Below are 25,012 nucleotides of genomic sequence, written 5' to 3'. Positions count from 1 at the left end.
CCCTCAGAAGGTCAGAGGTCCCCCCCTGCTAGAGAAGATCATTTTCATGTCCTTAGTTTTGTCCACATTCAGCAGGAGAGTTGAATCACCTCACAAACTCCTGCAGGGATGAGCTGTGATGCATTGTGGGACCTGAAAGCAGAAAACTTCTAAAAGGGGTTGATTTTGAGTAGAGCAGTTTTTCCCATTTAATCATTTCACAGCGGGTCTGGTCGCTACTAAATTGTGTGCCCGTAAGGCTGATAGATTTATTGGTTTTTGCAAGCGAAGAGAAAGGGAGCCGTCATTGTCGTCCTGCATCGGGAGCACACACACACCGTGTTCGTTCGCCTGTCATTATTAAAGAGTATATAGCCTATCGCTTTCTAAAAGTCCACATGTAGGCCTTTCACACCGCCGCTAGTTCGGAGCTAGAGCCAGTGTTTTGGTTTCACAACGCCAGAGAGCCGGCTCCGGGCTGTAAAAACCGGTTCAAGTCAAACCCCAGGATTGAGCAGGGTTTGAGGTAAGAACTGCTTGCGCCAGCTGCCGGGGGAGTGATTATCCTGACCAACCAGACCAACTCAAACCTCATGCCCGCCATATTTAAAAACACCGCTACTACGAGACATAAACATAACATAATTACCGAACGTAGCGATCAAATTGACCGGCGAAAATACGCTGTATGGGTCCTGTTTTAGCAAAATAAACTTGTCACCACCGGTAATGCCAGAGACACGGCTTTCTATATTGAAAAACACTATCTTTAGATCAGCGCGCAGCAGTTAAGTTACAAATAGAGCATTAAGGCTGCGGCTTCACATTAAAAGCATTTCACTGGCTTCACATTAGCATTTCACTGAACAAACGTGAGTTGGCTTTTATTTTGAAGTAACATGAAAGTAAACGCTGAAGCAGGCAGCACCTTCACAGCATGGACATATAAACACAGAGCCCACTGAGCCGAGCAGCGCGACAAACGGAGACACACACACACACACACAGATAAAGTGAGAGCCAACACGTGTAAAAATAAGACGTATTCGCTTTAGACTTTATCAAATAATGCTCCCACTACAGAATCACGTTACTTACACCACTACTCACCCCGTGTAGCCTACACTGAAAGCTTGGGGAGCATATTTTGATGCTCCTTCATAACGTTATTATAGATTTAGTAGGGTATAATGTGAGATCAATTGTCTCTATCAAATAATGCTCCCACTACAGAATCGCGTTATTTTACACCACTACCCATGTACACCCCCCTCCCACCACCGGCGAAAACTTTCTCCACTCTGAGTCCGGTAAAGTTAACACTAGCCTAGCCTATCATTTTATTTCTATATTCAGCAGCAAAGCTAGTATCTACATGCACATTTGTACATGCTCACAGGTCAAAAGGCGCAATTTAAACATGTGTAGCATAATTGCACAGTTAAAAAAATGTTTTAAAGAAAATACCATCAGCCAAAAAGGTAGCAGAATCTGACGGCTGCTCACGCAGGATTATTATTTTCGGAATGCGCATGCGCAAAACCACTAGGGAGCAAAATCTGATAGGTAGCAGAAAATGACAAGTCACCGGCTCCATGGCTGGCTCTGGTCGTTGTGAAACCAACCGGTTCATAACTGGTATAAGGCTGTAACCAGTTTTGAACTGGCCCCAGCACCAGCCCGGAACTAGTCTGGCTTGACCACTTCAGCCAGCGTCTATTAAGCGCTGGCGTCGGCAAACAACGCTACGCCTCCATTGGCTGCTTCCCGGGGTTAGCCCCGCCGTAGATGATTGTGATTGGTTTAAAGAAATAAAAACAGGCCAGCCCAGTTTCCCCCCGAATAGACGGCTCTAAACGGAGTGCTTCCAGACCATACTACTTGCTGTAGTTTGGTCTGGCTTTGCGAGACTAGCCCGGAACTGACTCATGGTTCTTTTTGGTGTGAAAGGCCTACTGTATGCAGTTTGAACAGGTGTATAGATTAAGTATGGGCTTTTTACTGTTGTAGGTTTTATTGCACCTACTTACGAGCATTGTTCACGTCAACTGGGTTTAAGTCAATCTTCAGTTTATCTCCCATCTCTCTGCCTTGGCTGTGACTGCGCACGCTCATGTGTGTCTGTTGTGTGTCCGAAGTGCTGGCTGACACACACACTGAGCTAACTTTTATCTTCTCCAAATAGTCTGTGTAATTTAAAATGAATTAATGCTTGTTTCCAGAACACTTGAAGTCATTTCAAAACTTAGAAAGAAAAAAAAAAGGTTTTTGTTTATTATGTTTTACTAACCGGTTACACGTGCACACCCCTAGTTGTATGCGGCACGGGTGGTTTTTTATGTTGGTGCGGGCAGTCAGGTTTATACACTGTGGGTGTTGTGAGGGAATTTTGGGTCTTTAGTTGTAATATTAATGGGAAAGATTAATAGGTCATATATGCCTATCTTGTGTTTGTCTCTCAGACTCTAGGTCAGCCTTGGAACCCGTTAGGAGACACTTAGGTCAGTTGTATAGATAAAGTCTCATCTCCTTCTACTCCAGAATGTTATGGTTCACTGTGTTCAGCTCTGAACCAAAACATTGGTACGCTTGGTGCCCGAGCCGGGGAGGTGGTAGAGATAGCGCAAGGTTAAAACACAGCTCCAAGCATGAGTTTGTGAGAATTGAAGTGCAAGTCACGAGAGTTGCAGTCCGGTTCTCCTTGGCCAAGTCTGTAATAAATATTGCTTCATAATTCATCCAAGTCTCCTGAAATATTCTTCCACCTGAGTTGACCTCCAACCTTAACAGAACTTCCATCACAGGTGTTATGGTTCTGCCGATCAAAACGTCTATCTGTTATGGGACAATCGCCAAGTGTAGCCTAGTCAGTGAACGAGTGTGACTTCCTGCTTGTGTCTCTCTCTCTCTCTCTCTCCCTCTCTCTCTCCCACTCACTTTCTCATTTACTCACTCACTCACTCACTTTCTCACTCACACTCTCACTCTCTCATTCATTCACTCACTCACACACAGGCAGAAAAGAAGAGAGAGCACGGTTCAGTTTATAATTTCTTGTTTACACAGAGTGATCATTACTGACATCATAAGCCTGGCCATATCTGACCCACGAGCATCTCAGAAGTTTTTTTAGCCTTCCTTGCACGTCTGGCACAGAAAGGCTTTAAGTTGAATCTCTGCAGCTGTCCAGGGCTCAGGCCTCAGCTATGTCTCACAGCAACACAATCTAAATTGTGTAGCCTCCTCATTAGCGGATGGATTTTGGTATGCCCTTGTTTGATTGGTTTGAATTTATTTACTACGTAGAAATGCCTTCTCAAAATAAAGTGCTTATTCAGGAAACTTTGAAACAAAACTAATTAAGTATTGTTTAGTTAACTGTTTCAAATAGTCTTGTACTTGATGTGAAAAGACTTGTCCATTGTAAACACATTGTTTAGTGTTATCCATTCTATCAGATCCTCAAACGGACTTCTACTTGCATGTTTGTGTTCTGCTCGCAACAAATCTGTCCTTTTTCTCCTCGTCCTATTTGACTCATTCATTGTATGTTGGGTTAGTCTCACAGATACTTCTTTGGTTGCATAAAGTCATATCCACTCTGTCGGTGTAACCATCCTCGGTATGCGTGTGTCTTTGACTGGCTGCTTGGCCAACTGCCTATCTCCTCCCATCTTTCACTTAACCCTTCACTTTTCTTCCTGTGTGCTTTTCCTTCCTATCTCTGTTCTGCCTGCCTTCATTCTGGAGCAGGATAATGTATCGCACGTATAGGATGTAAGTACCTCTTCCTGTCCTCCTCTTCCCTGGCTATGTTCTAGGTATTGTAACTGCAAAGACTACCACTAGACTCAATTCTTAGCTGCTTTTCCACCAAAGTCCCAGGAACTTGGGGTGCACTCACACTAGGCCATCTGTAACCTGCCCCCAAATACATGTGTGCCCTAAAGTCTAGTTTGTCTCCCTAGTGTGAGTTTTCTAGCACGGTACACTTTGTTGGCCCTGGCACAGTTGGGAAAAATGTGCTGGGGCAAAGGACAGATGCTAATGAGTCGACCAGCACATAGACGGCGATCCTGATATCAATTTATATTAGACTGTTCCCCGCTAGGGTTGCTGAAAATTCCCGAAATTTACCTTTTTTTAAATCCGGGATAAAAGAGCCACCTCACGGGAAATCCCGGGAGTTCCCGTTAAAAACGGAAGTGCCTTTTTAATACTTTATCTTGTTCTCGGCCGAGTGGTTTATTGGGCACATTATAACCTCATGTGCGCAGGGCAGACTGGATGCAAGCTCTAGAAGAACTAAATGGCATTAAAAGAAAAGTCATCTAAAGGCCTTTTCAGACGGGAGGAGACGCTCTGTCTGTGCACTCGCATGGACCGGCGGGGATAAGAGGCTCCGTGCGGTAACCATGAAAACAACTTTTGTTTACTGTTTTGCTGTTAAATATCTACTCATATTGTTAACATTTGTTTAATTAGTTATTCATTTATCTTGACTGTAATACAGAAGCATAGTGAATATCAATCGCCTCCCGTCTGAAAAGGCCATGATGGCGAGAGTATCTTTTATTATTAAAAGCCACTATTAAAGAAAAAATATCCCACCCAAAATAAGGAGAAAAAATAGAACGGCAACACGGGATCTCGTCGTCACCTCCCGGTACTCGGGGGGCTGACCAGAATCCCGGTTCCCGTTCAGCAACTATTCCCCGCGATCCAATACGTCCATGTGCCCAACGGACAACTAAAAAATGTTGGCGGAGGGTTCACGTTGATGATTGGTTATGTGGAAGGGGAATGTTTGCTGCAATATTGGTAGATGAAAATATGTTTTGAAAATCGGATACAAGTACGCTCTATTCCCTAACATGGGAGGTTTTTTATTTTGAAAGATAGGCCAGAAAACTATAGTGAATATTGTGATGTCAATATGGCATAGGGTTGAACGGTAATACCGTATATTGGGGTATCTAAAAATAGTAACATATTCCTTTCATTACCGGCATTACTGTCATAAAAAACAAATCTGTGTAATGTGTGTATGTTTATTATAAATGTCTTAACGGTGTGTTGCCTTCTGTCAGCACCACTGCCTGTGTTGGAAGAAGCTATAAAGGTGTTACAGGCTCTGCCTCCCCCTGGTGGCCTGTTGGTTAAAATGATTGATATGAAGTTTTTCAGCATGCTATGAGTTTTAGATGAAACACATTGGTGTTAGTGCGATGGGTATTTTTGTTGTGAGCTGCTGACAAGTGCCTTCACACGCCAAGTTTAAGTGTACAGTTGGGTTAAAGTTAAGCTCTTGTCTATTAACGCCACCGCAATCACTCGCTACAACGTGTTTGGCCAAGAAGCTGACGGATGATACCCGTAAGTGATGTACCCTTAATTTAAAAAAAATAAATTAACCTCAAAAAAGGACAAAGCTATTTTAGACGCGCTCATACATGCGCAGCGCTACATGGTGATAAGTTCAAGTGCTGTGGGTTAAAATTAGTATTCGGCAGATTTAACCAATGGACCTATTATAGGAGGTAACGTCATAGCGATTAGTTCAATGTGAGCGCGTAAAATTGAGTGTTAGGCGAGAAACTAAAACAAATAGGCACTAGCTGAAGATTATTTTATTTTTTTTAAGTGATTCCTAACTCATCTGCGTCAGAACACTGCCAATGATCACATGAACCACAAGCTTTCAGATGTGGTTTCTTATACCCCATAAATCAGTGCTGAAAACTCGGTTATGAAATAAATACGTTACAATAGTGTAAATGTACACCCTACATGGTTTTCAGAATAAATTTCACCCTTTTCAAAAAGTTTTTCTCAACATATTGGCGCCTGTTTTCAGATCCCCATTTGTAAAGGTTTTAGAACCGGGAAACAAAATAATACACTAGGAGAACAGTGGCCGAATTTTAACTTTAGCCGCGTTTCCACCAAAACTACCAGGAACTTTGAGTTCCAGGAACTCCTCGACCACAAACCTTTAGTTCCTGTTTCCACCAGAGTCTGAGGTCCTGGGGAGGTTATGCATATCAGGCCGATGACGTATGGAGAAGCAGTAAAAGTATCTGCACTGCACCTCATTCTATGATAGTCTACATTTAAAACATTTTTAAGTTTCGACAGAATCAGTGCATCCAAATCCACAGATTATTTCTCTATATTTTAGTAGACGCGATCGGCCGTTTAAAAAAAAGAAAGAAAAATAACTCAATAAATAGCGGTGCTGGCGAGGTGCGCTGTGTGGCTGCACTGGTCCGTTAACACGGGCACCGGACAGATTAATTCTCTGTATATTTTAGCGGAGAACAGCATCCATCTGACGGTAAAAAAAGACTACTGTACTACCATAGACTGTATACAAACGGCTGCTATAATCTTAACAGGTTCGCCAAAGAAGGGGAAAAAAAAGGCCAAAGCAAGCGCAGCTGATGCATGATGTGTGGCCCAGGCGATAGTACGGAGGACGCTCAAATGGATTTAATTCAAACCAGGAAATTAGATGCTCGCTTAGTGGTGATTTGAACATTGCGGGTGAAACACTACGAGCAGGCAACTCTGTCAATCAGACATCTTCAGCATTCCAGCCCCGCCTCAAAGGTTCCTGAACCTCTGCAAAGTCTTACCCCTTGAGCAGGATCTTTTTCTGGGGTAATCATAGTTCCAGGAACTACGATTTAGACCCTAGTTCCTGCGGTGGAAACACACATACCGGTAGTTCCTGTTCTGGGAACTAGTTCTTGTTCTGGGAACTAGTTCCTGCGATGGAAACGTGGCTTTTGAAAAGCCGTTGAAAGATTTTGAACTTTGAAAATGTGTCGGTGAAAATTTTGAAAAAGGAAAAATTAAATAATTTGCAGTTATTTCAATTTGAGAGGGGACTTCAAGTCATTAAACCAATTGGTTTTGTTGCTCTATGGAGCAGACATGTCAGGTATGTCATGTGACTTGCGTGAGATAAAAAAAAAATCAGATTTTTATTAAAAATCTAAAAAAGATGTAGACGATCAATCCGTGTTGGAGCTTGTGCACTGCAATTCCAACTCAGGTTAGGCCTACAATTATGTTTCAAGCTTGGACTCATTGAGGTTTCAATTGTATTGTTGGGCATCATGGGTGACGCATTACTAACACAATATGTGCAGAATATTTTTGAGTGAATGTATATCAATCAGAATGGGGCTGTTGTATGTGAAATTACACTAGAAAAAAACAATTAATGGACATGGTCAATGTACGAAATATAGCCAAGGTAGCTTTTCACTGTATCCCCGCTCCTTGCTCTCTGAAGAATACAGACAGTTAATGATGGTTTTAGATCAGCGTCGATTCCAGTCCTCACACCCCATCTGCAACATTGACAAAATTAAGCTATTCCCACACTTAAGGCTTTGATATAAGATTATCCTGAACAGATGTGCAATATTACTCAAAGCTCAATACGGCTTAATGTTTGACTTTTAAGAAGTTATTTTATAAACGATTAATCGTCATCATCTTCAACCGCTTATTCGAGTCGTGTCGTGGGGGTAGCAGCTCGAGCAGGGGACCTAAACTTCCCTTTCCTGGGCCACATTAACCAGCTCTGACTGGGGGATCCCGAAGCGTTCCCAGGCCAGTGTGGAGTTATAATCTCTCCACCTGGTCCTGGGTCTTCCTCCTACCAGCTGGACGCTCCTGAAACATCTCCCTCGGGAGGCGCCCAGTGGGCATCCTTACTAGATGCTCCAAAACAATTAATGTATTAATTATTTAGTAAAAAATTATTTACCATATGAAAAGCACTGAAGCGCTGATTTTTTGCCAAATGATAAATCCACTTCCTGTCATATTTTTCTCGAACTAATAATTAGTACAAGCTTGTGTCTGAGACTGAAATGAAAAGGCACGAGAAAAAATCCTTTGGTCTAAATCTGCTGTCCCTTCCTCCCTCCATCCCTGCAGCCAAGCCCGTCAGAATGTTCAGCTGAGCGAGTCGGCCCACCACCCCTCCTTCCCCAGGGAGTTCCAGCTAGACCTGGACATGATTGAGATGAACCAGGGCAGAGCGTGTGAGCTGCCAGACCTGGTCCAGCACAATATGGACGAGCTGCTGGAGCCCATCATGATCCCTGAACCAAAGTAAACTCACTCACAACTACAAGCACACTCACAACATTTAAAAAAAAACATCAAAGCCCCTACAAAGTTCACACAGAAGCTTGAGCAATAAAAAACTAATTATTTTTTGTACTGATTACATTGCTTGTGTTTTTGTCTTCAAAGGATGCGTCCTGTCTCTCCACATTTTGATGACCTCCACAACAGCACGGCCTCCACCATCAATTTTGTCATCTCTCAGGTGGCTAGTGGTGACATTAGCACCAGCATACAGGCACTCGCACAGGTATGCACACACATAATGAGGCTTAAGGTTATCCGGCATATGCCAGTCTTTGGTTGGTCACATGTAGTTGCACATATATATATTAAATATGCCAAAATGTCCTGCTCAAAACTATTGTTTTTAAAAATCCGTTATCAGCTGACCTTTAGTTTGTGGGGATTTAAAAACCCATTCCTTAATTCTTGTTTCTGACCACCTGATGAATCCAAGTGCAGTATTCTTCTTAGAATTGTTTTTGTCTCTACCTGATGGGGTAATGCACAGTGCAGTTTTAAGCGCTGCTGAGAATGGACCAAAACAGTACATTTGAAGGCTGGACAGCTTATAATGACCTGCTAACTATAAAACTTCATAAAGCTGAATGGTCCTGAAGAGTCTTGTCATTGTGATAATTCTCTGTAGGTTCATCACTACAAGCAACCCGAAACATTGTTTTCACATTGTCATTTTCCATGTTCATCATAACAATATAACAGCTTTGAAGTTACATGAAAAGCCTGTGGCTCTCTGTGCAGATTGACGAGGTATTGCGTCAGGAGGACAAAGCTGAGGTGATGTCAGGACACATCGATCAGTTCCTCATAGCTACCTTCATGCAGCTGAGGCTCATCTACAGCACACACATGGCCGACGACCGTCTGGACAAGAGGGACATCATCAAGCTCTACAGCTGCATCATTGGAAACATGTTATCTGTGAGTATCTGCCTAACAAGCAAAAGTGCTTTAGTGGTAATGTTGATTTGATAAGAAAAATCAAAGAAAGTTGGATGGAGAGAGGGAACCTTTTTTTATGAAGTTGTTGTTGTCCTATCTTGTTTTGTTTTTTTCATTTTTATTAAGTCTTTTATTGAACATGTTAAAAATAATACAAACAAAATAAAAACGAATGAGCAGTAAAAAAGGAAATAAATAAATTAAAAACAAACAAATGGGATCCTCAGGATCCTAAGCAACACATACATAACTCAAATAATATAGTTCATGTTCAAAAGGGATAGGAAGAAGTTAAGAAAAACGTTTCTGGTCCTACCCCCTCTTATTTTTTTACAATTGTTAACAAAAGAGAAAAAAAATTCAGTTTGAATCAATCAGTGTCTATGATGTTTGGCTCGTGGGTTAAAACAAATCAAAACTTTTGGACAAGACAATAACAAATAATGGAACAGATGAACGAAAACCATCAAACAGAAAAAAGCAAAACAGAAATTCACTGCTCCAACTCATAACAATTCAATGTTTTGTTTCTGTTAGTTGTTCTCTATGGAGTCCCTGGCCAAAGAGGCCTCTATGGGGGTGTTGAAGGACCTGATGAACGGCCTCATCACACTGCTGCTGGATGGCAGAGTGGAGGAGATAGAAGATGGACAGCAGCTCATTAGATCAGTCAACCTGCTGGTCATCAGAGTGCTGGAGAAGTCTGACCAGACCAACATGATCAGGTTAGTATTATCAACCACTCAACATTAAGATAACAACTTATTCTTCATTTGCTCAGGACTGCAAAATTATACCAAACAGTCATGCAACATATTCCAAAAGCCCAATATTTCCTCTATTTATTGTATTAACTTTAACCCTACCACATATGTACATCTATAGAGGCGCAGTTTAATACACAACACAGTTTGTATATCCTTAAGTATTTAAACTAGCATTGTTTACATCCATGTTTACTAGCTAGCATTCTTATTTGTCGTGGCACCCCCACCTGTATATGAGTTGTCATCTGCATGTGCACCAGAAACGCCAAACAAGACCAAATCAGAGGGTCAAGAACTATTACGCTTTTATTCCCTCCTTCATGTTAACCCATTGTATCTCCTGCCTGATGCTGCGTAGCGCAGCATTGTTACTTTATCTAATTTCATGGTGCGCGCAGCATAGAATGCACCGTCATTGGTTCAAATACACATGAGGTGGGTTTTGTTGATTTTTTTAAGACCACGTGACCACCCAAAAGTTGTGTGGTTTGCCGAAAATCACATCAATCAAAAAATTAAATAAATAAATAAAAAAAATACGCTGGCTGTGTCCGCGATAGTGTACTACAGAACAGTTAGTGGCGTTCGGAGCGCAGAATCTAGGTCTACTATAGACTACTGACGAAAATCACACAACACATTGCATCTATTTATTAACAATATTTATGAATTTAGGCTATATTTTGCTGCTCCAACTCAAATTCAGCCCAGCCAGGCGATAGTTAAGTTTCAGTTTCGTTTTCATCAGACTGTACTGGGAAGTCGGATTTATGGTGCCAGTGATAATTTAGGGCTGCAACTAACGATTATTTTGATAATCGATTAATCTGTAGATTATTTTCTCGATAATCGATTAGTGTTTTGGTTCGTAAAATGTCAGAAAATGGTGAAAATGTTGATACATTTTCCAAAGCCCATGTTGACGTCCTCAAATGTATTATGTCCAAAACACACAGATATTTCAGTTAACTGTCATAATAGGATTAAAGAAATCAGAAAATATTCACATTTGAGAAGCTGAAATCAGAGAATTTGGAAAAAATTTATTAAAAAAATACTCAAAACGATTATCAAAATAGTTGCCGATTATATTAATAATCGATTCGTCGATTAATCGTTGCAGCTCTAAATAAAATAAATCTATCTCCTCCTTCCTATATCTGTCTATCTTTATCCCTCCACTACACACTCAGTCACTACTATCCATGCTAAAAGGAAGCAGGATTGTAACCTCATTTAGCACATTATTTTTAAATATTTTATATTATTTATTAATTTCTTTTCTCTCCCATCTAATTTTGTCGATTTTTAGAAAAATTTGTTGGTTTGTAAGTGCTAAGGGAGCATGTTTAAATAAAACCTGTGAACCTTACCTTTTTAAATGTATTTTATTTCATGTTTCTATGTGCTACACAGGCTTAGATATTAAGGTTTTGGTAGACGTTGACAATTCGTACTATTTTTTCAGAAAACCCTCAGGCAGTAAGGACATGCATCTTAGACTGCCATAGTCATCAATGGGTTAAGCAAAGGTGACAGAATTTGGCTTTACTGAACTTCCAAATCCAAGCAGAAAAGCATACAGGCTAGTTTTGATAGGTGTCTACAAATTTTAAACCAGCTGTGTGAAAAAACCCGTGACATCACATTTCAACAATAATGTATTTGTGTGACACTGTATAGTGTAAATATATATTTTAATGTAGAGTTCTTCTTAAAGGTGAGGAATTTCTTAAATGCAAATTTGCCACAATTTGTGCTATAATTGAGCATGAAAGTGTTAAGTCTTACATTACCAATATATCCCCTCACCGTCTACTTTATTAGGTACACATTATTTGCTAGTACCAGGTTGGACCCCCTTTGGCCTTCAGAACTGCCTTAATTCTTCGTGGCATGCGTTTAACAAGGTGTTGGAAACATTCCTCAGAGGTTTTTGTCCATATTGACATGATAGCATCACACAGTTGCTGCAGATCTGGCGGCTGCACATCCATGATGCGAATCTCTGGTTCCACCACATTCCAAAGGTGCTCTATTGGGTTGAGATCTGGGGCCTCATTTATAAAGCTTGCTGCGCACAAAAACCTTGCGTAGACAGGCAGAAATGGCGGTAAAATGTGCGGTGGCAAAACGTTTGTATTTATAAAGAAATTCTTTGCGGAGAATTGTGCGTATTCCCACGCCAACTTTCAGCGACCCTCAATGGCAACACCATGAAATAAAGCTCAGTCATCAGAAAAACACACACATATTACTGTGAAATGCTTAAAGGTGCAGTGTGTAATATAACATCATCAAGAAAGTTCTACAAAGTTCTAGATTGCAACGCTCCCTGGGTAACCCCAACCCTTTCGAATAATAACAGAAGCTACAGTGGCCTTCAAGGACAAGAAAAATTTAAAATTTTAAACAATGCACCTGATGACATTCCAACTATGACACTTTCGAGATGGCGGCACTAGGCCTTTGTCCAAAATATGCAGAAATATGGACATATATGAGACCCTTTCTAAGGGAAAAAAAATAATAATAAAAAATGTTTCAGCACTAAATTAAATGTGCTTATGGATATTATAATTACTTTCTACAAAATCTGCTAGGAAATAAAACCCAAAATTCTACACACTGCAGGTTTAACACCCAATATATTTAATCAATTATATGTATGAGCGTACCAATAGTTGCGAATATAGGCCACTGTAGTATATTGCATGCAGTTATGATGTTGTTTGATTTACTTATCAAGTAGGTCTTTACATGTCTTGGTTATATCTTTTAATTGAATCTTATAGCGCTACTCTATAATAATATACGTCGGGAGGTGTGTCCGTGACGTGAGTGGCCAGCGGGAGAGCAAGTCTATATCTTAGGCGGTGTGTCAAAGACGTTTTTTACAAAGTTAAAGCCAACAAATGTATTTAAAACTGTATATTTCGTTAGATAAAATCATGTTATGAATTTAGCAAATCATTACATGCATCTCTTTCCTATAGCAATTCACCCTGGAAGTTTATTTTTCTTTTCTTTTTTCTTTTTTTTTAAGATATTTTTTGGGGCATTTTTATGCTTTATTGATAGTGCAGAGAGACAGAGGTGAAATGGGGCAGAGAGGGGAGTGACATGCAGAGAACGACCGCGGGTGGGAATCGAACCCGGGTCTGCTGCTGGGCCCGGCCCGGGAGGGGGACGCCTTACCAACTGAGCCACCCTGGAAGTTTTAACTACAAGATGACGTTGTTGGAAATGTGTGGATCTCACGTGAGGGAAACAATACTCTGGAATAAACTACAATGCATTATTTCACTTCTCACAACACATTTTATATAGGCCTACATACAGTAGGCTACTAGGTATGCTAATACGTGATATTTCATACAGTACACAGTTGGGCGAAACTGCTTTACAAAGACTACTGACTGTGCCAATCATGATATGTGACAAATGCGCGCACGCATGTGTTTGTGTGCCAGACACTGCAGCACATGCACATCACGGGCTTTCTTCCTTCCCAGTCGCTTTCTTTGCGGCCGGTTGCCTCCCTTTTCTCCTCGTGTCAGTTAAAATGCCGTGCTTATTAAGAGCGTCACCATGTTCAGGAGCTGTCAAGCATTGACCAAGTATGGTAGATTGTGGGATGAAACTGGGAGGTGAAGTGGGAGGAGATCGTCCGCGCACATTTTACCGCAGGTGGGTATTTATAAAGGGAAGATTGCGTGCAACTGTGCGCCGCACAGTTTTATAAATCTGAATATTTTTTTGCGCAGCACATTTTTGGCTTTGTGCGGACGCAATGTTTTAGGATGGTTTCTACGCACACCGTTATAAATGAGGCCCCAGGTGACTGCAGGCCATAGGAGTACAGTGAACTCATTGTCATGTTCAAGAAAGCAGTTTGAGATGATTTGAGCTTTATGACATGGTGCATTATCCTGCATGAGGTAACCATAAGAAAATGCCTATAATAGATTCATAATGGTTATTAAATGGTTTTATATACTGATCTCGTCCCCTAAGAACTCTAACTCCTAACCCGAAATGTGAAAGAAAAGTACTAAGAATATGCGGTTTTCAGCGTGGTTCTCCAGCCGAGTCTGCCAGGTAAAAGGGTCCGAAAAAAGGCTCTCAGGCCGGGCGTTATACTGCTCCTCCTGTACGATAATGATAATATCAAACTTTATTTTTTGTCGGAACGTCAATAATCATATTAATTTAACCCATTGATGACGGCTGCTGCGCGATGCCACATTGGCTCTCCTGCCTGATGCTGCATCGCGCAGCATTATTACTTTATCTAATTTTCATGGCATTCCCAGCATAGAATGCACTGTCATTGGTTCAAATACACATGAGGTGGGTTTTGTTGATTTTTTTAAGACCACGTGACCACCCAAAAGTTGTGTGGTTTGCCGAAAATCACGTCAATCAAAAAAATAAAGAATAAAAAAATAAAACAAAATAATAAAAAAAATACGCCGGCTATGTCGGCGACGGAACAGTTAGTGGCGTTTGGTGCACAGAATCAAGGTCTACTATAGACTACTGACGAAAATCACACAACACATTGCATCTATTTATTAACAATATTTAATAATTTTCTAATTCATCTAATTTTGACGATTTTTTGAAATATTCGTTGGTTTGTAAGCGCTAAGGGAGCATGTTTAAATAAAACCTGTGAACCTTACCTTTTAAATGTATTTTATTTCATGTTTCTATGTGCTACACAGGCTTAGATATTAAGGTTTTGGTAGACTTGACAATTCGTACTATTTTTTCAGAAAACCCTCAGGCATTAAGGACATGCATCCTAGATTGCCATAGTCATCAATGGGTTAAAGTGTGTGTGTGTGTGTGTGTGTGTGTGTGTGTGTGTGTGTGTGTGTGTGTGTGTGTGTGTGTGTGTATAAAGACGCCTTACACCATTTTGAAATGACGCGGGCGCCAATTTGAGCAGGACTCAAATGAATCTGTCTGCAACAGTGAAATCATTTGAGAACTCTTGGAAGGTTTTTTTTTTTTTTGAGTGAATTCAACTCAAGTGGCAGAGTAACCTGTTCATCAAGCTATTCAAGGAGAAAAAGTAAATAATCCTTGTGGTTCCTTCCTTCTTGCCTCTCTGCAGTGCTCTGCTGGTTTTGCTTCAGGACAGTCTAGTCACAACAACTGGCCCCTCCATGTTCTCTGAGCTGGTGATGAAGGTAAGGAATAAGGATAGCCCCAGTCACATCCTGCTAGTTAGCATAGTTAGCATGCAGACAAGCTAACATGGCGTGTGTTTGTGTCCAGTGTCTGTGGAGGATTATCCGCTTCCTCCCAGAAACCATCGACAACATCAACCTGGACCGGATCTTACTGGACGTCCACAACTTCATGAAGGTTTTCCCCAAAGAGAAGCTCAAGCAGCTCAAGAGTGACGTCCCGCAGAGAACCCTCAAGACTCTGTTACACACACTGTGCAAGCTCTCTGGGGCCAAGGTAACGCACAAATGATAATGCATTTAATCATATGCTGCTGAGCCGCGTTTATTTCATTTATGTTTAAGTTTTTTCATTCCAGCATCAGCTATTGTTCTGCTGCGTTTTAATCGACTGTATTCATCCACTGAAACAGATCCTGGAGCACCTCTCAATGATAGAGAATCGTAATGAGTCTGAGTTGGAGGCCCATCTCAGGAGGGTGGTCAAACACTCTGGAAACCTGTCAGGACTCAAGAGCGACCGTGGCAATGAGAAAGGCAGCCTGCGAACGGTGAGCAACAAACACATCTGAAAACTCACACACACCTTTATGCTCATCTAGGTTCCTGTCAGAAAAGTCAAACATTTCGATACAGTAGCTTTTTGTCTTAAGACTGGCCGGGTATCTAAATGAGTTGTGTTTCGTCGTTGTGATGACAAATGAAATGTGCATTTGTTCCTATGTTCTGACCAGGACGATCGCATGTCGAAGGCCAAGGTCAGTGACATTCTGTCTGAGATCTTCAGGAAAATTGGATCCAAAGAGAACACTAAAGAGGTCAGCTCATCTCCATTCTTAAAATCAATCTGGTATACTATTTGCTGCAGTTTAACACTTGAAGGAATACTAAGCGATCTCTAGCAAACGTTTGTCTATGTTTTATACTGCAATAAACATCGCAGTATAAACTACAGCAATAGTTGACTCTAAGAGCGAGTGGTTGGGCCCAAACACCAATCCACAACGTTCAGGGCGGCTGCTGGCTCTGAGCCAGGCTTTTTAGATCACCTGTTAGGGGAGCCAAGGCTGTGTAAACACCCAACCTTTTTTCAGCATGCACAAACGAGCGACAGGTAGCAGATGGTGAGTAGATATTAGCTGTTTGTGACAAAGTGTTCTGGATTAGTATGCCTTTAAAACAGTCAATATGATTTGAAGACAAACATTTAATTAAAAAAAATATGTTTATTTTTTACAAATTTACAAAGAGAATAGAAAATCTGAAGTAATTGTGTCCAATAATTTTTCACAGGGTTTGACAGAGTTGTATGAGTATAAGCAGAGGTACTCTGATGCAGACCTGGAGCCTTTCCTCAAAAACACCTCCCAGTTCTTCCAGAGCTACGTGGAGCGAGGCCTCCGCGTCATCGAGTCTGAGAGAGAGGGCAAGGCTCGCATCCAGCCCTCTGCAGGTACAAGCACGACCAGGGCTGCACCATGCACAATGTAAAGGACTCTCTACTGATGTGTGTTTGTATCTGTGCAGTCATCCCTCAGCACGGCACCGACTCCAGTCTGAGCAGTAACAATGAAGAGCTGAAACCAGCCGTTTACTATGAGAGACTCAAGATCCTCCGACAGAGACAAGGCCTGGAGAACACCTCCAGGGTGAGTACATGCACTGGCGCTTCACTCCACTGCTTTGACTTCCTTGATATAAACCTTTGGGCCACCTCCACATTCCTCTGACAGCATCCCATTATGAATCCATAGGCATAGATACGTTGGTCCTCCCATGGCAGCTCAGTCAGACACTGCTGTTGGACCAAAGGGCCTGGCTTCTGGTTCCTTTTAAAGGTTTTGGATAGGGTTGAGGTCAGGCATATGTGCAGAGTGGCCAGTCAAGTTCTGCAAACTCATCCAACTAGTGCAGCACCATTTGTGTAATGGCTAGTTTACAGAAACGGACCAACGGTGTAAACTGTAAACACAGTGTAGCCCACTGATTAATTCAATGAAGAGGAAAAACGCCACACAATAAACAATGAGCTGCAAACTTTTCATTACACAGATTTTGAACAAATTTGTGAACAAAATAGAAAGAGACCTTTTGCGTATTTTATTTCAGCTCATGAAAAATTGGGGATAAAACAAGTGTTGCATTTATATTTTTGTTCAGTGGAAATAAATATTCCTGTAATACTAATAATGTGTGTGTGTGTGTGTGTGTGTGTGTGTGTGTGTGTGTGTGTGTGTGTGTGTGTGTGTGTGTGTGTGTGTGTGTGTGTGTGTGTGTGTGTGTGTGTGTGTGTGTGTGTGTGTGTGTGTGTGTGTGTGTGTGTGTGTGTGTGTGTGTGTGTGTGTGTGTGTGTGTGTGTGTGTGTGTGCAGCAGGGTGTGGGAGGAGGAGGTGAAGAGGAGCCTCAGCAGAGAGCTCCTGCCTCGTCCCTGCTCTCCTCCAAGCCGCCGGTGGCCTCCTCCACTGACATGCTCCACAGTAAGCTGTCTCAGCTCAAAGAGTCCAGAGAGTTGTACCAGCAGGATCACAACAACACACACTCGCCCCCACACACACACACACGCTCAGCTTCACCCGCAGCAAACCTGGACGACCTCAAGAAACGCCTGGAAAGAATAAAGAGCAACCGACAGTAAGAAGCTACCACCGCATCTCATCTGCAAAGCCTGTAGAAAAATGAAAATATCCTCGTTTTTAAATTCACTCTGCGGTTCTATTCATGTTCTGGTTAAAGGAAATAGTTAACACTTTGACATTCAAAACCACTTCTCTGTATTCACAAAGCAGGTAGCAACAGACAAACGCCCTTCAGTACATTGACAGACTTGAGGCTGTGACTGGGATTTTTACTACGCTACGCAGACCACAGAAACAAGAAAGTTTTTCAGCTACTATTTAACCTCATCAGAAACGTATTAAACATCAAGGCATTTTAGTTTAAGTGTCAACTTATTAAAGTGTGAATGTTTTGTGTACAGAACATCGTCAGCTGTAGTTCTCAGTCGGTAATCTGTCAATTCATGCAGCCAACATTTTGCTCCTGAGCTGTCCCCAGTACATAACTTTGACTTTATTGTGTGCCCCTTACCATTCTGTTTTAGCATCGCGGCACAAGATGCGTGTACATCTTTAAAAGGTTGTTCCAATGTTGTTTCCATCTTTGCAGAAAAAAAAGAAATGTTGATTCTTAGTGTTTTACCATGACATACCAGGAAACTGCTGCTGTGTTTGGATGGGGAAAGATTGTGAAGCGTGAATGCCCCCTTATGGCTAAACACAGATGTAGTATCTGTACTTCTCAGTGATTTCTGATGGTCTTGTTTTCCCACTGGGCTCATCTTCTGATTTTGGAGGAATTGAGTCTCATTTGAAAATGTCAGTAAAGAATAAATTCCAAAATTGGTGACCGTTGACAAGGGTAGTACAAAGTGCAAATAGGGCTCGACACTCCAGCACTTAATCAACAAAGGGATTTCTTTCACACAGTGACTTCTTTGTCTGTTTTTAGGTGTTTGGTTACACAAGTAATCTGTCCAGTTGTACAGTGTTTATGGCCTTCTGGTAAGTGTAAAGTCAGGGTAAAGAGTTGTTTTACCTCCAACTCACACAAAAAGGGTTGAACTACAGTTAGAAAAAACCTGCACGGGTAAGACAGAACATGTTTCAAAACTGTCTTAGCCCAACATGGCCTTTCAGCCAATCAGGACTGAGAATATTTCTCTCCCCCCCCCCCCTCCCCGCTTTGTTCAGGAAGAGCCAAATGAAGGTGTGTTTAAGCTGTGTTGGATTGTGCTTGTGGGTTGATATTTGCCTGTAAATACTGTATGTCATTTCATCCCATTAACCTCCTGTTATTTAATAGTGTCCACTCAGCAACAATTGTTTTTTGTAGGCTAACAGAGCATGGCATGAGATGAGTTTTTGTTTTTATTTTCTGGTGTAAATAAAATGATTAATAAAACCACTTTTTAATTAAAATATTTTTTTTTTGATGATGATGATGATGACCATGGTGATGATGGCCCTGTCACTCATCCGTTCTGTAGCCAAATGCTGAGTAAAGAAAAACACATAACATTGTCTTTGTATTTAATTTGAAAGTTGGTACTAGTCTTATATTGTTGCTCCCCATTTTCCTTGTATAATCGATAGTGGAAAATGGCAATAAAGTCATTTTTTTTTTAACAATATATTTTTGAGTTTGCTTATTTTAAAAAGCTCTGTAATCCCGGGGTTTAAAAGGGGGTAATTTTGGGAATTTTCAGCAACCCTACCAGCGAAGTCTCCCCCAAACTCCTTAAAGTGACTGCTCCGACCGCCACCTCCATAAGGTAACACACTCACTATGCCTAAGTACCCCATACAACCCCACTTCAAAAATACTGAAGTATCCCTTTAACATTAAATTAGAATATTCCAGATTAATTATATGAAGATTTATTAAGAAATATAAAGAATACAAATATATTTGAAAATAACGTGTGAATGTTTTACACATTTCATCTACAAATATTTTAACAGTGACTTATTTACTGTATATAGATATACTAAACTACTGATACGTACACTGTACAGAAATATGGCACTGAAGGCTGAGAAAAGACAGCCTTGCACAGAGCAAATTCAAGCACTTGTGGCATAAACTTCCATTCAGCACTATCTTTGATAACTCCTTTTCCTGCCAGCCTTCAAAATAGACAGTGTCTCAGTATAGTCTGCTGCTGTATAAGAATTTAGCTTTTATGGAACTGTTATTTCTTCACTGTAAACTGGTTGCTTGGCTGTGTGTGTCCGGCTTGTGGCAGTGTGTGCTGCCTACATCAGTGAGGTCCGGGTGGGGGTTGGTCCTGGTGGGGAGGGTCTGCTGACGGCAGCCTCCTGTGGACAGCAGCTCTCTCTCTTTGGAGTTCCTCCATTTCATCCTCCGGTTCTGAAACCAGATCTTCACCTTTTAAAAGACACAGGAAAAAACCATGTCAATATACTTTGGTCTGACTTCCTCATAATAACTACTAACCTTCATAGATCATTTGTAGTCCAGTTTTAAATGCAAGAGCAATGGGAAGGGATTGTCTAAAATAAGTTGAACTAAATACAATAGTGTACCTGGGAGTCTTGAAGTCCCAGTTTACATGCCAGCTTCTTCCTGTCTGGTTTGCTAATGTATTTGTGCTTGTGGAAGGTTCTCTCCAGGGCCGTCCTCTGGAGGTCAGAGAAGACAGCGCGTCGCAGCATGCCCCTCCCAGGCCTCCCTGTGGGGGCCAGGGGCCAGGCAAAGCTCCCCAGGACAGGAACCACACAGGACCAAGCTGGAAGGAACACAATCACAGTGATTCCATTTAATAAACAACCCCTTTTATTGGATTTTGCCCCATGGAATTATATAAGTATATTATATGAAATTGGAAAAATAGTTGTGATGTCAAATAAATTAAAGAGACTAAAATATGTTACAGCCCTTGGGGTCCTTGTACCCACCTTTAAGGATTCAAATGTGGAAGTCACAAGTGTCTGTTTACCTGCACTCTCAGTGTTTTGCTTCCCCAGCCCTCTATGAATTGAGCGTTTTGGTATTTCTGCATTTGTTTTCCTTTAATTAGACCATTTCCCTTGGGGGGTGAAGAATGTATTTATCTATTACTGTACTCCTCGCCATGTGTCAACAATATTTTTTTCAATCAGATTTCCTTGATGCTCGTGTGTGCTTAGTTCATTTAGCTTAACTTGGATTTTTTTAAGTGTCTTGTCAACTCCCCGATGCTGCCCATTATATACATGTTCAGCCCTAAATCTGGTGTTTAAAAGCCCAATTTGTCCCAACAGTGGAGACACAGCCCATGCTAATGAGAAGCGCTCTCCAAAGCCTGCCTCACACTGCCTCTAATCAGGCATGAAAGAGTTGTATGGAGGCTGCAAATGCATAGAGAAGGGTAATTGTGTTCTAATGAATTGAGTGGAAAAGGCTGTGGACATGAGAGTATATTATAGACCCATTAAAGACAGGCCAGTGTATAGGCCTATAAGTTATCACCCTAAGAACATTTCCCTCAAGCTTTAGCAGATACAGAGATCTTAGGGATTGTTCACATTGTCTTATACCTGCTTTTAAATATTGTATTCTAAATAAAAAAAATATGATGGTCAATGATGAAAAATTAAATTAAGTAAAAATCCAGCTTCAAACCTGTGCATTGAGCAAATCTTGTGAGGAAAAACGACCTAACTCAAATCTTTGAGATTGTGTGTGTGTGTGTGTGTGTGTGTGTGTGTGTGTGTGTGTGTGTGTGTGTGTGTGTGTGTGTGTGTGTGTGTGTGTGTGTGTGTGTGTGTGTGTGTGTGTGTGTGTGTGTGTGTGTGTGTGTGTGTGTGTGTTGGTTCCTATTGGTCACGGTGCAGGGAGCTTTGTCGGGGCTTGGTGGGAAAAGGAATGCACGTGAAGAGACAGAGTTCCTGAGCTGGGAAGATGCCCGCCTCACATTAAGACCGTGACAAATGGCTCTAATACATTTAGAGTGTGACCAACCGGACTCAATTGTAGATTAGGACAACTGGTGCTAATGTCAGCAGTCAGTGCTATGCCTAAATAGCACTTGATGACCGGGTATTCTCCATGCTAACTGCTAACAGCCCACCGAGACCACTATCTAGCCTACATCAGCTGGTGAATTGTGTTTTCACAGATAATTTCCGAACCATTAAGGACTGAACTAACCAAATAGCTACAGTTATATGCTTTAATGCCTATTCAGTTGTATCATGTTTAAGGTTATCTCCCACATTGATTTTTTTCTTTCTTTCTCTGTTTTAAGGGCATTTACATCAGTTACATAGCCTACTAGGTAACAAGAAAAAGAAATTGAGAATAACTAATCAGAAATTTGCATTCACATTTACTGTTTAATAAAACTGCTCTTGGATTAGTTTTTTTAAGCCAAACAACCACCCTTTAATCTAATGGCCCGAAGTATAGAAAGTGAACCAGGCAGAAACGTGGCAAAGTAACTCTTCAATGGCCTGTGTCACAAGTTAAGAAATAAATATTAACAAACTTAAGAGATGTGTATCTAAATTATTTTTAAATTACATTTTACTTTCCCAAATATTTTTTTTCTTTCACTTGACTGAAAAATAGGCCACCCCTGTGGCTCACCGTGTGAAAAAAATACTGTTGTGATATATGTTAAAAATATAGGGGAGAACGGGGGAATCTGAGGCATCGGGTAATGTGAGCCACCCCCTGTATCTAGGCAACTGAAAACATTTGTGGTCATGTAAGATATATGTTTTCAAGCCCCTCTCATTTCCCCATGGCCCTGAAAGAGAGGACCTCATGGTGCTGTGGTAAGCATGTTTTTTCACCAAAATAGGTATTTTGCATGTAAAAGTAAATTGTCTTGCTGTCAACTAAATCAACTGTTGTGCCAAGGCAAATGTATTCACGTAGAAAAACTTCTATCATATGTGATGATGAACTACCAACATATGAAACCATGTGATGCTGATAACTGAAGATTAGTCTGAAATGCGGTAGTTTTTTCTCAAATTGTGGTGGTGGGGGAAAGTGAGCCACTGTCTCACTTTCCCCCACCATGAGGCACAAGTTAAGTTTAGTCTTAAACATATTTTAATGTAATATTACATGACATATGTTTTATTTTAATGTCATACACATTTTAGAAAAGCCATCATGCCAAGGAAATACACCAGGAAGACGACCTGGGGCAACCAAACGGAAAGAGCACCTTCTCATCTTTCCCTGTAACCTTCAGGGCTGGAATGTAGAGTAAGCCTAGTTGTAGAGTATGACTGATGTTATAATCCAGTTGGGTCTTGTCCTGTGCTCTGAGTCCCAGGCTGTTCTCGCTGGTTCTGATTTTCCTATGCTTTGACCCCCAGACACTAGCTGGCTCTAAGGGTCCTGTCTTCTGACCCCCAGACTTTGTTCTAATCTAACTGGTTCTATCTTTCATTTGAATCGTATTAAAACCTTTTGAATTATAATATGTTGTATTTGATTTTGTTCAGAGTTACTTTCAAGTGTTTAGAAAATTTACTTTGCTTAATTGACCAAACCCCATCATTCTTTTACTAGTCCAACATTAGTTCTGGAATGTGTGGCTAGCTTTCAGGATTCTTACTGTTACAATATGTATTGTTATGATAGTTTCAGAGTGGAGAAGGTAAGTGGATCAGTTTACCCCACAGCTGGAGTAAAGTGAGCCACATGACAACTTTTTTTAAAACAATCATATTTTCACTGCCCTTTGTCTTGAAAAAATTCTGCTAATGCCCATTTCTAGGAAACATCCTGAATTAATGGGAAATGTGTAAATTTGAGTGATAAATCATTTTAGCTCGCTTAGAGGGGAGGAAATGTAAAAAGTGGCTCAGATTACCCCGTTCTCCCTTATATAGCGCACAGTATTGACAGAATTATCAATTTGTCTTTCAGCAACCACAAATTTAGTGCAAGTCGTGTTTTTGGAGTTTTCCTAATAGGATGGAGAAAATTAGCCATGGATGTAACAGATTTAAATTCTCTATGTCAGCAGCTGAGACATACTAGTGGTAGAAAAGACTCACATTCTGTCTCCATTAAAGTGTACCAGATCTTAGTTAAAGGGGAAAGCCAAAGTGAAAATGTATTATATTCCTAGATTAGCGGTGAACGGAATGGTTTTCTCTCTTGTTAATTTTTTTTTTGAAAATTGAGGAAACCATCCAAATAACATGTCATCTATAAATCTAAGAAGTGTATGTTTAGAGTTCTGAAATGATATGTTAATAATATAGGGTAAACCTACCTGTGAAACGGGAAGCTCTGATGAAGTGATGGAGGCTTTCATCCAAGAAAGACTTAGTCTGACAGATCTGGTCTGAGGAGCATGCAGAAACAGATAAAATATATAGAATGAATAAGTATACCACAAACACCAGAAAATAACTGAACATCTAAACATAGGCATAGAGATAATATAAATTATAAAGGAAATATAACCCCTTCTTAAACTTTAATAATAATACAAATATTTTAAAACTGTGACTAATGAGACAGAATGTATTGAGAAAATAAACCTAACATTGAAGCCGAAAACATCCATGCATATAATTTTTACAGGCATGGACGTTCTCGGTTTCCATACACCTGAGGCACATCAATTAAAGACAGATAATTTATTTACTACGCTTAACCTTTTTATGGCTTAACCCAATTAATACATTTAGGCTATAGCCTATGCTATATTTTCTATCAGATTTGTGAATAGGGCTGCCTAGGCCATATCAGTCTATTTGTTGCCTACATGTCAATATAGCCTACATAGGCTACTTTTATTTATTACTAATGCAGATCATAGGCGCCATCATCATCATCATCATCATCATCATCAGTTTTTGTCCTATAGGCCAACTCACCGCTTCGCGTGGACGGTGCCAGTATGGCACTGACGCCGAACTTGAGGAAGCCAGAGTCGGGGCGTGTAGTGTTTGGATCGCTGGTGCTGCTGGAGCTCAGAGGCACCCACCGCGCATTACCCGGACCGAGAGGGACCATGTCCCCGGGACACCTGCAGCAGAGGGCCCGCTGTGTGGAGCTGACAGGCTGGCTCAACCGGAGGAGATCTTCCACCAGGAAGCCAGCGGGCAGGGAGCGGGGCCAGGGCGGGGCCAGAGCGGCGTGAGGCGGCGCAGCGCTGCATTGAAACATCATGTCCGAAATGGAGAAGTTTCCTCTGTTCAGTTTTGCACACACTTACTCTGGGCTCTCTGTAACCTATTGGAGAATTTTATACAATAGTCTCATTCCACACACACGCACACGCACACGCACACACACACACACACACACACACACACACACACACACACACACACACACACACACACACACACACACACACTTGAATCTGGTTCAACGGCGAGGGGATTGGTCAATGTCCCTCTGATTCATTGG

General features: G+C 41.1%; 2 protein-coding genes across 4 annotated transcripts in view; one reads left to right on the top strand and one right to left on the bottom strand.

Moving 5' to 3' along the window:
- The window catches only part of ckap5 (cytoskeleton associated protein 5), a 65,252-nt gene extending 46,023 nt beyond the window's left edge, over positions 1-19,229 (top strand). Inside the window, exons 34-44 of one of the 3 annotated variants that reach the window (XM_080027212.1) lie at positions 7,936-8,112; positions 8,257-8,377; positions 8,893-9,072; positions 9,631-9,818; positions 14,986-15,061; positions 15,150-15,338; positions 15,475-15,612; positions 15,796-15,879; positions 16,355-16,514; positions 16,589-16,710; positions 17,436-19,229. In XM_080027212.1, coding sequence (XP_079883338.1) covers positions 7,936-8,112; positions 8,257-8,377; positions 8,893-9,072; positions 9,631-9,818; positions 14,986-15,061; positions 15,150-15,338; positions 15,475-15,612; positions 15,796-15,879; positions 16,355-16,514; positions 16,589-16,710; positions 17,436-17,696 — 1,696 coding nt within the window. In that variant the 3' untranslated portion in view covers positions 17,697-19,229. Of the gene's footprint in view, positions 1-7,935; positions 8,113-8,256; positions 8,378-8,892; positions 9,073-9,630; positions 9,819-14,985; positions 15,062-15,149; positions 15,339-15,474; positions 15,613-15,795; positions 15,880-16,354; positions 16,515-16,588; positions 16,711-17,432 lie in introns of all 3 variants that reach the window. The other 2 variants (XM_080027211.1, XM_080027213.1) reach the window with 2 other exon arrangements.
- A 590-nt stretch (positions 19,230-19,819) lies between these two features.
- Positions 19,820-24,769, bottom strand: LOC307250583 (homeobox protein DBX1-A-like; the record flags this gene model as incomplete). Its single annotated transcript, XM_080027699.1, has 4 exons — positions 19,820-20,008; positions 20,167-20,369; positions 23,865-23,936; positions 24,475-24,769. The coding sequence occupies 4 exons, from the start codon at positions 24,767-24,769 to the stop codon at positions 19,820-19,822; spliced, it is 759 nt and encodes a 252-aa protein (XP_079883825.1).
- Between the last annotated feature and the right edge of the window lie 243 nt (positions 24,770-25,012).

This window comes from Ammodytes marinus, assembly GCF_949987685.1.
Source record: "Ammodytes marinus genome assembly, chromosome: 5".
Taxonomy (NCBI): Eukaryota; Metazoa; Chordata; class Actinopteri; order Uranoscopiformes; family Ammodytidae; genus Ammodytes; species Ammodytes marinus.
This window is presented reverse-complemented; position numbering and strand designations above follow the sequence as displayed.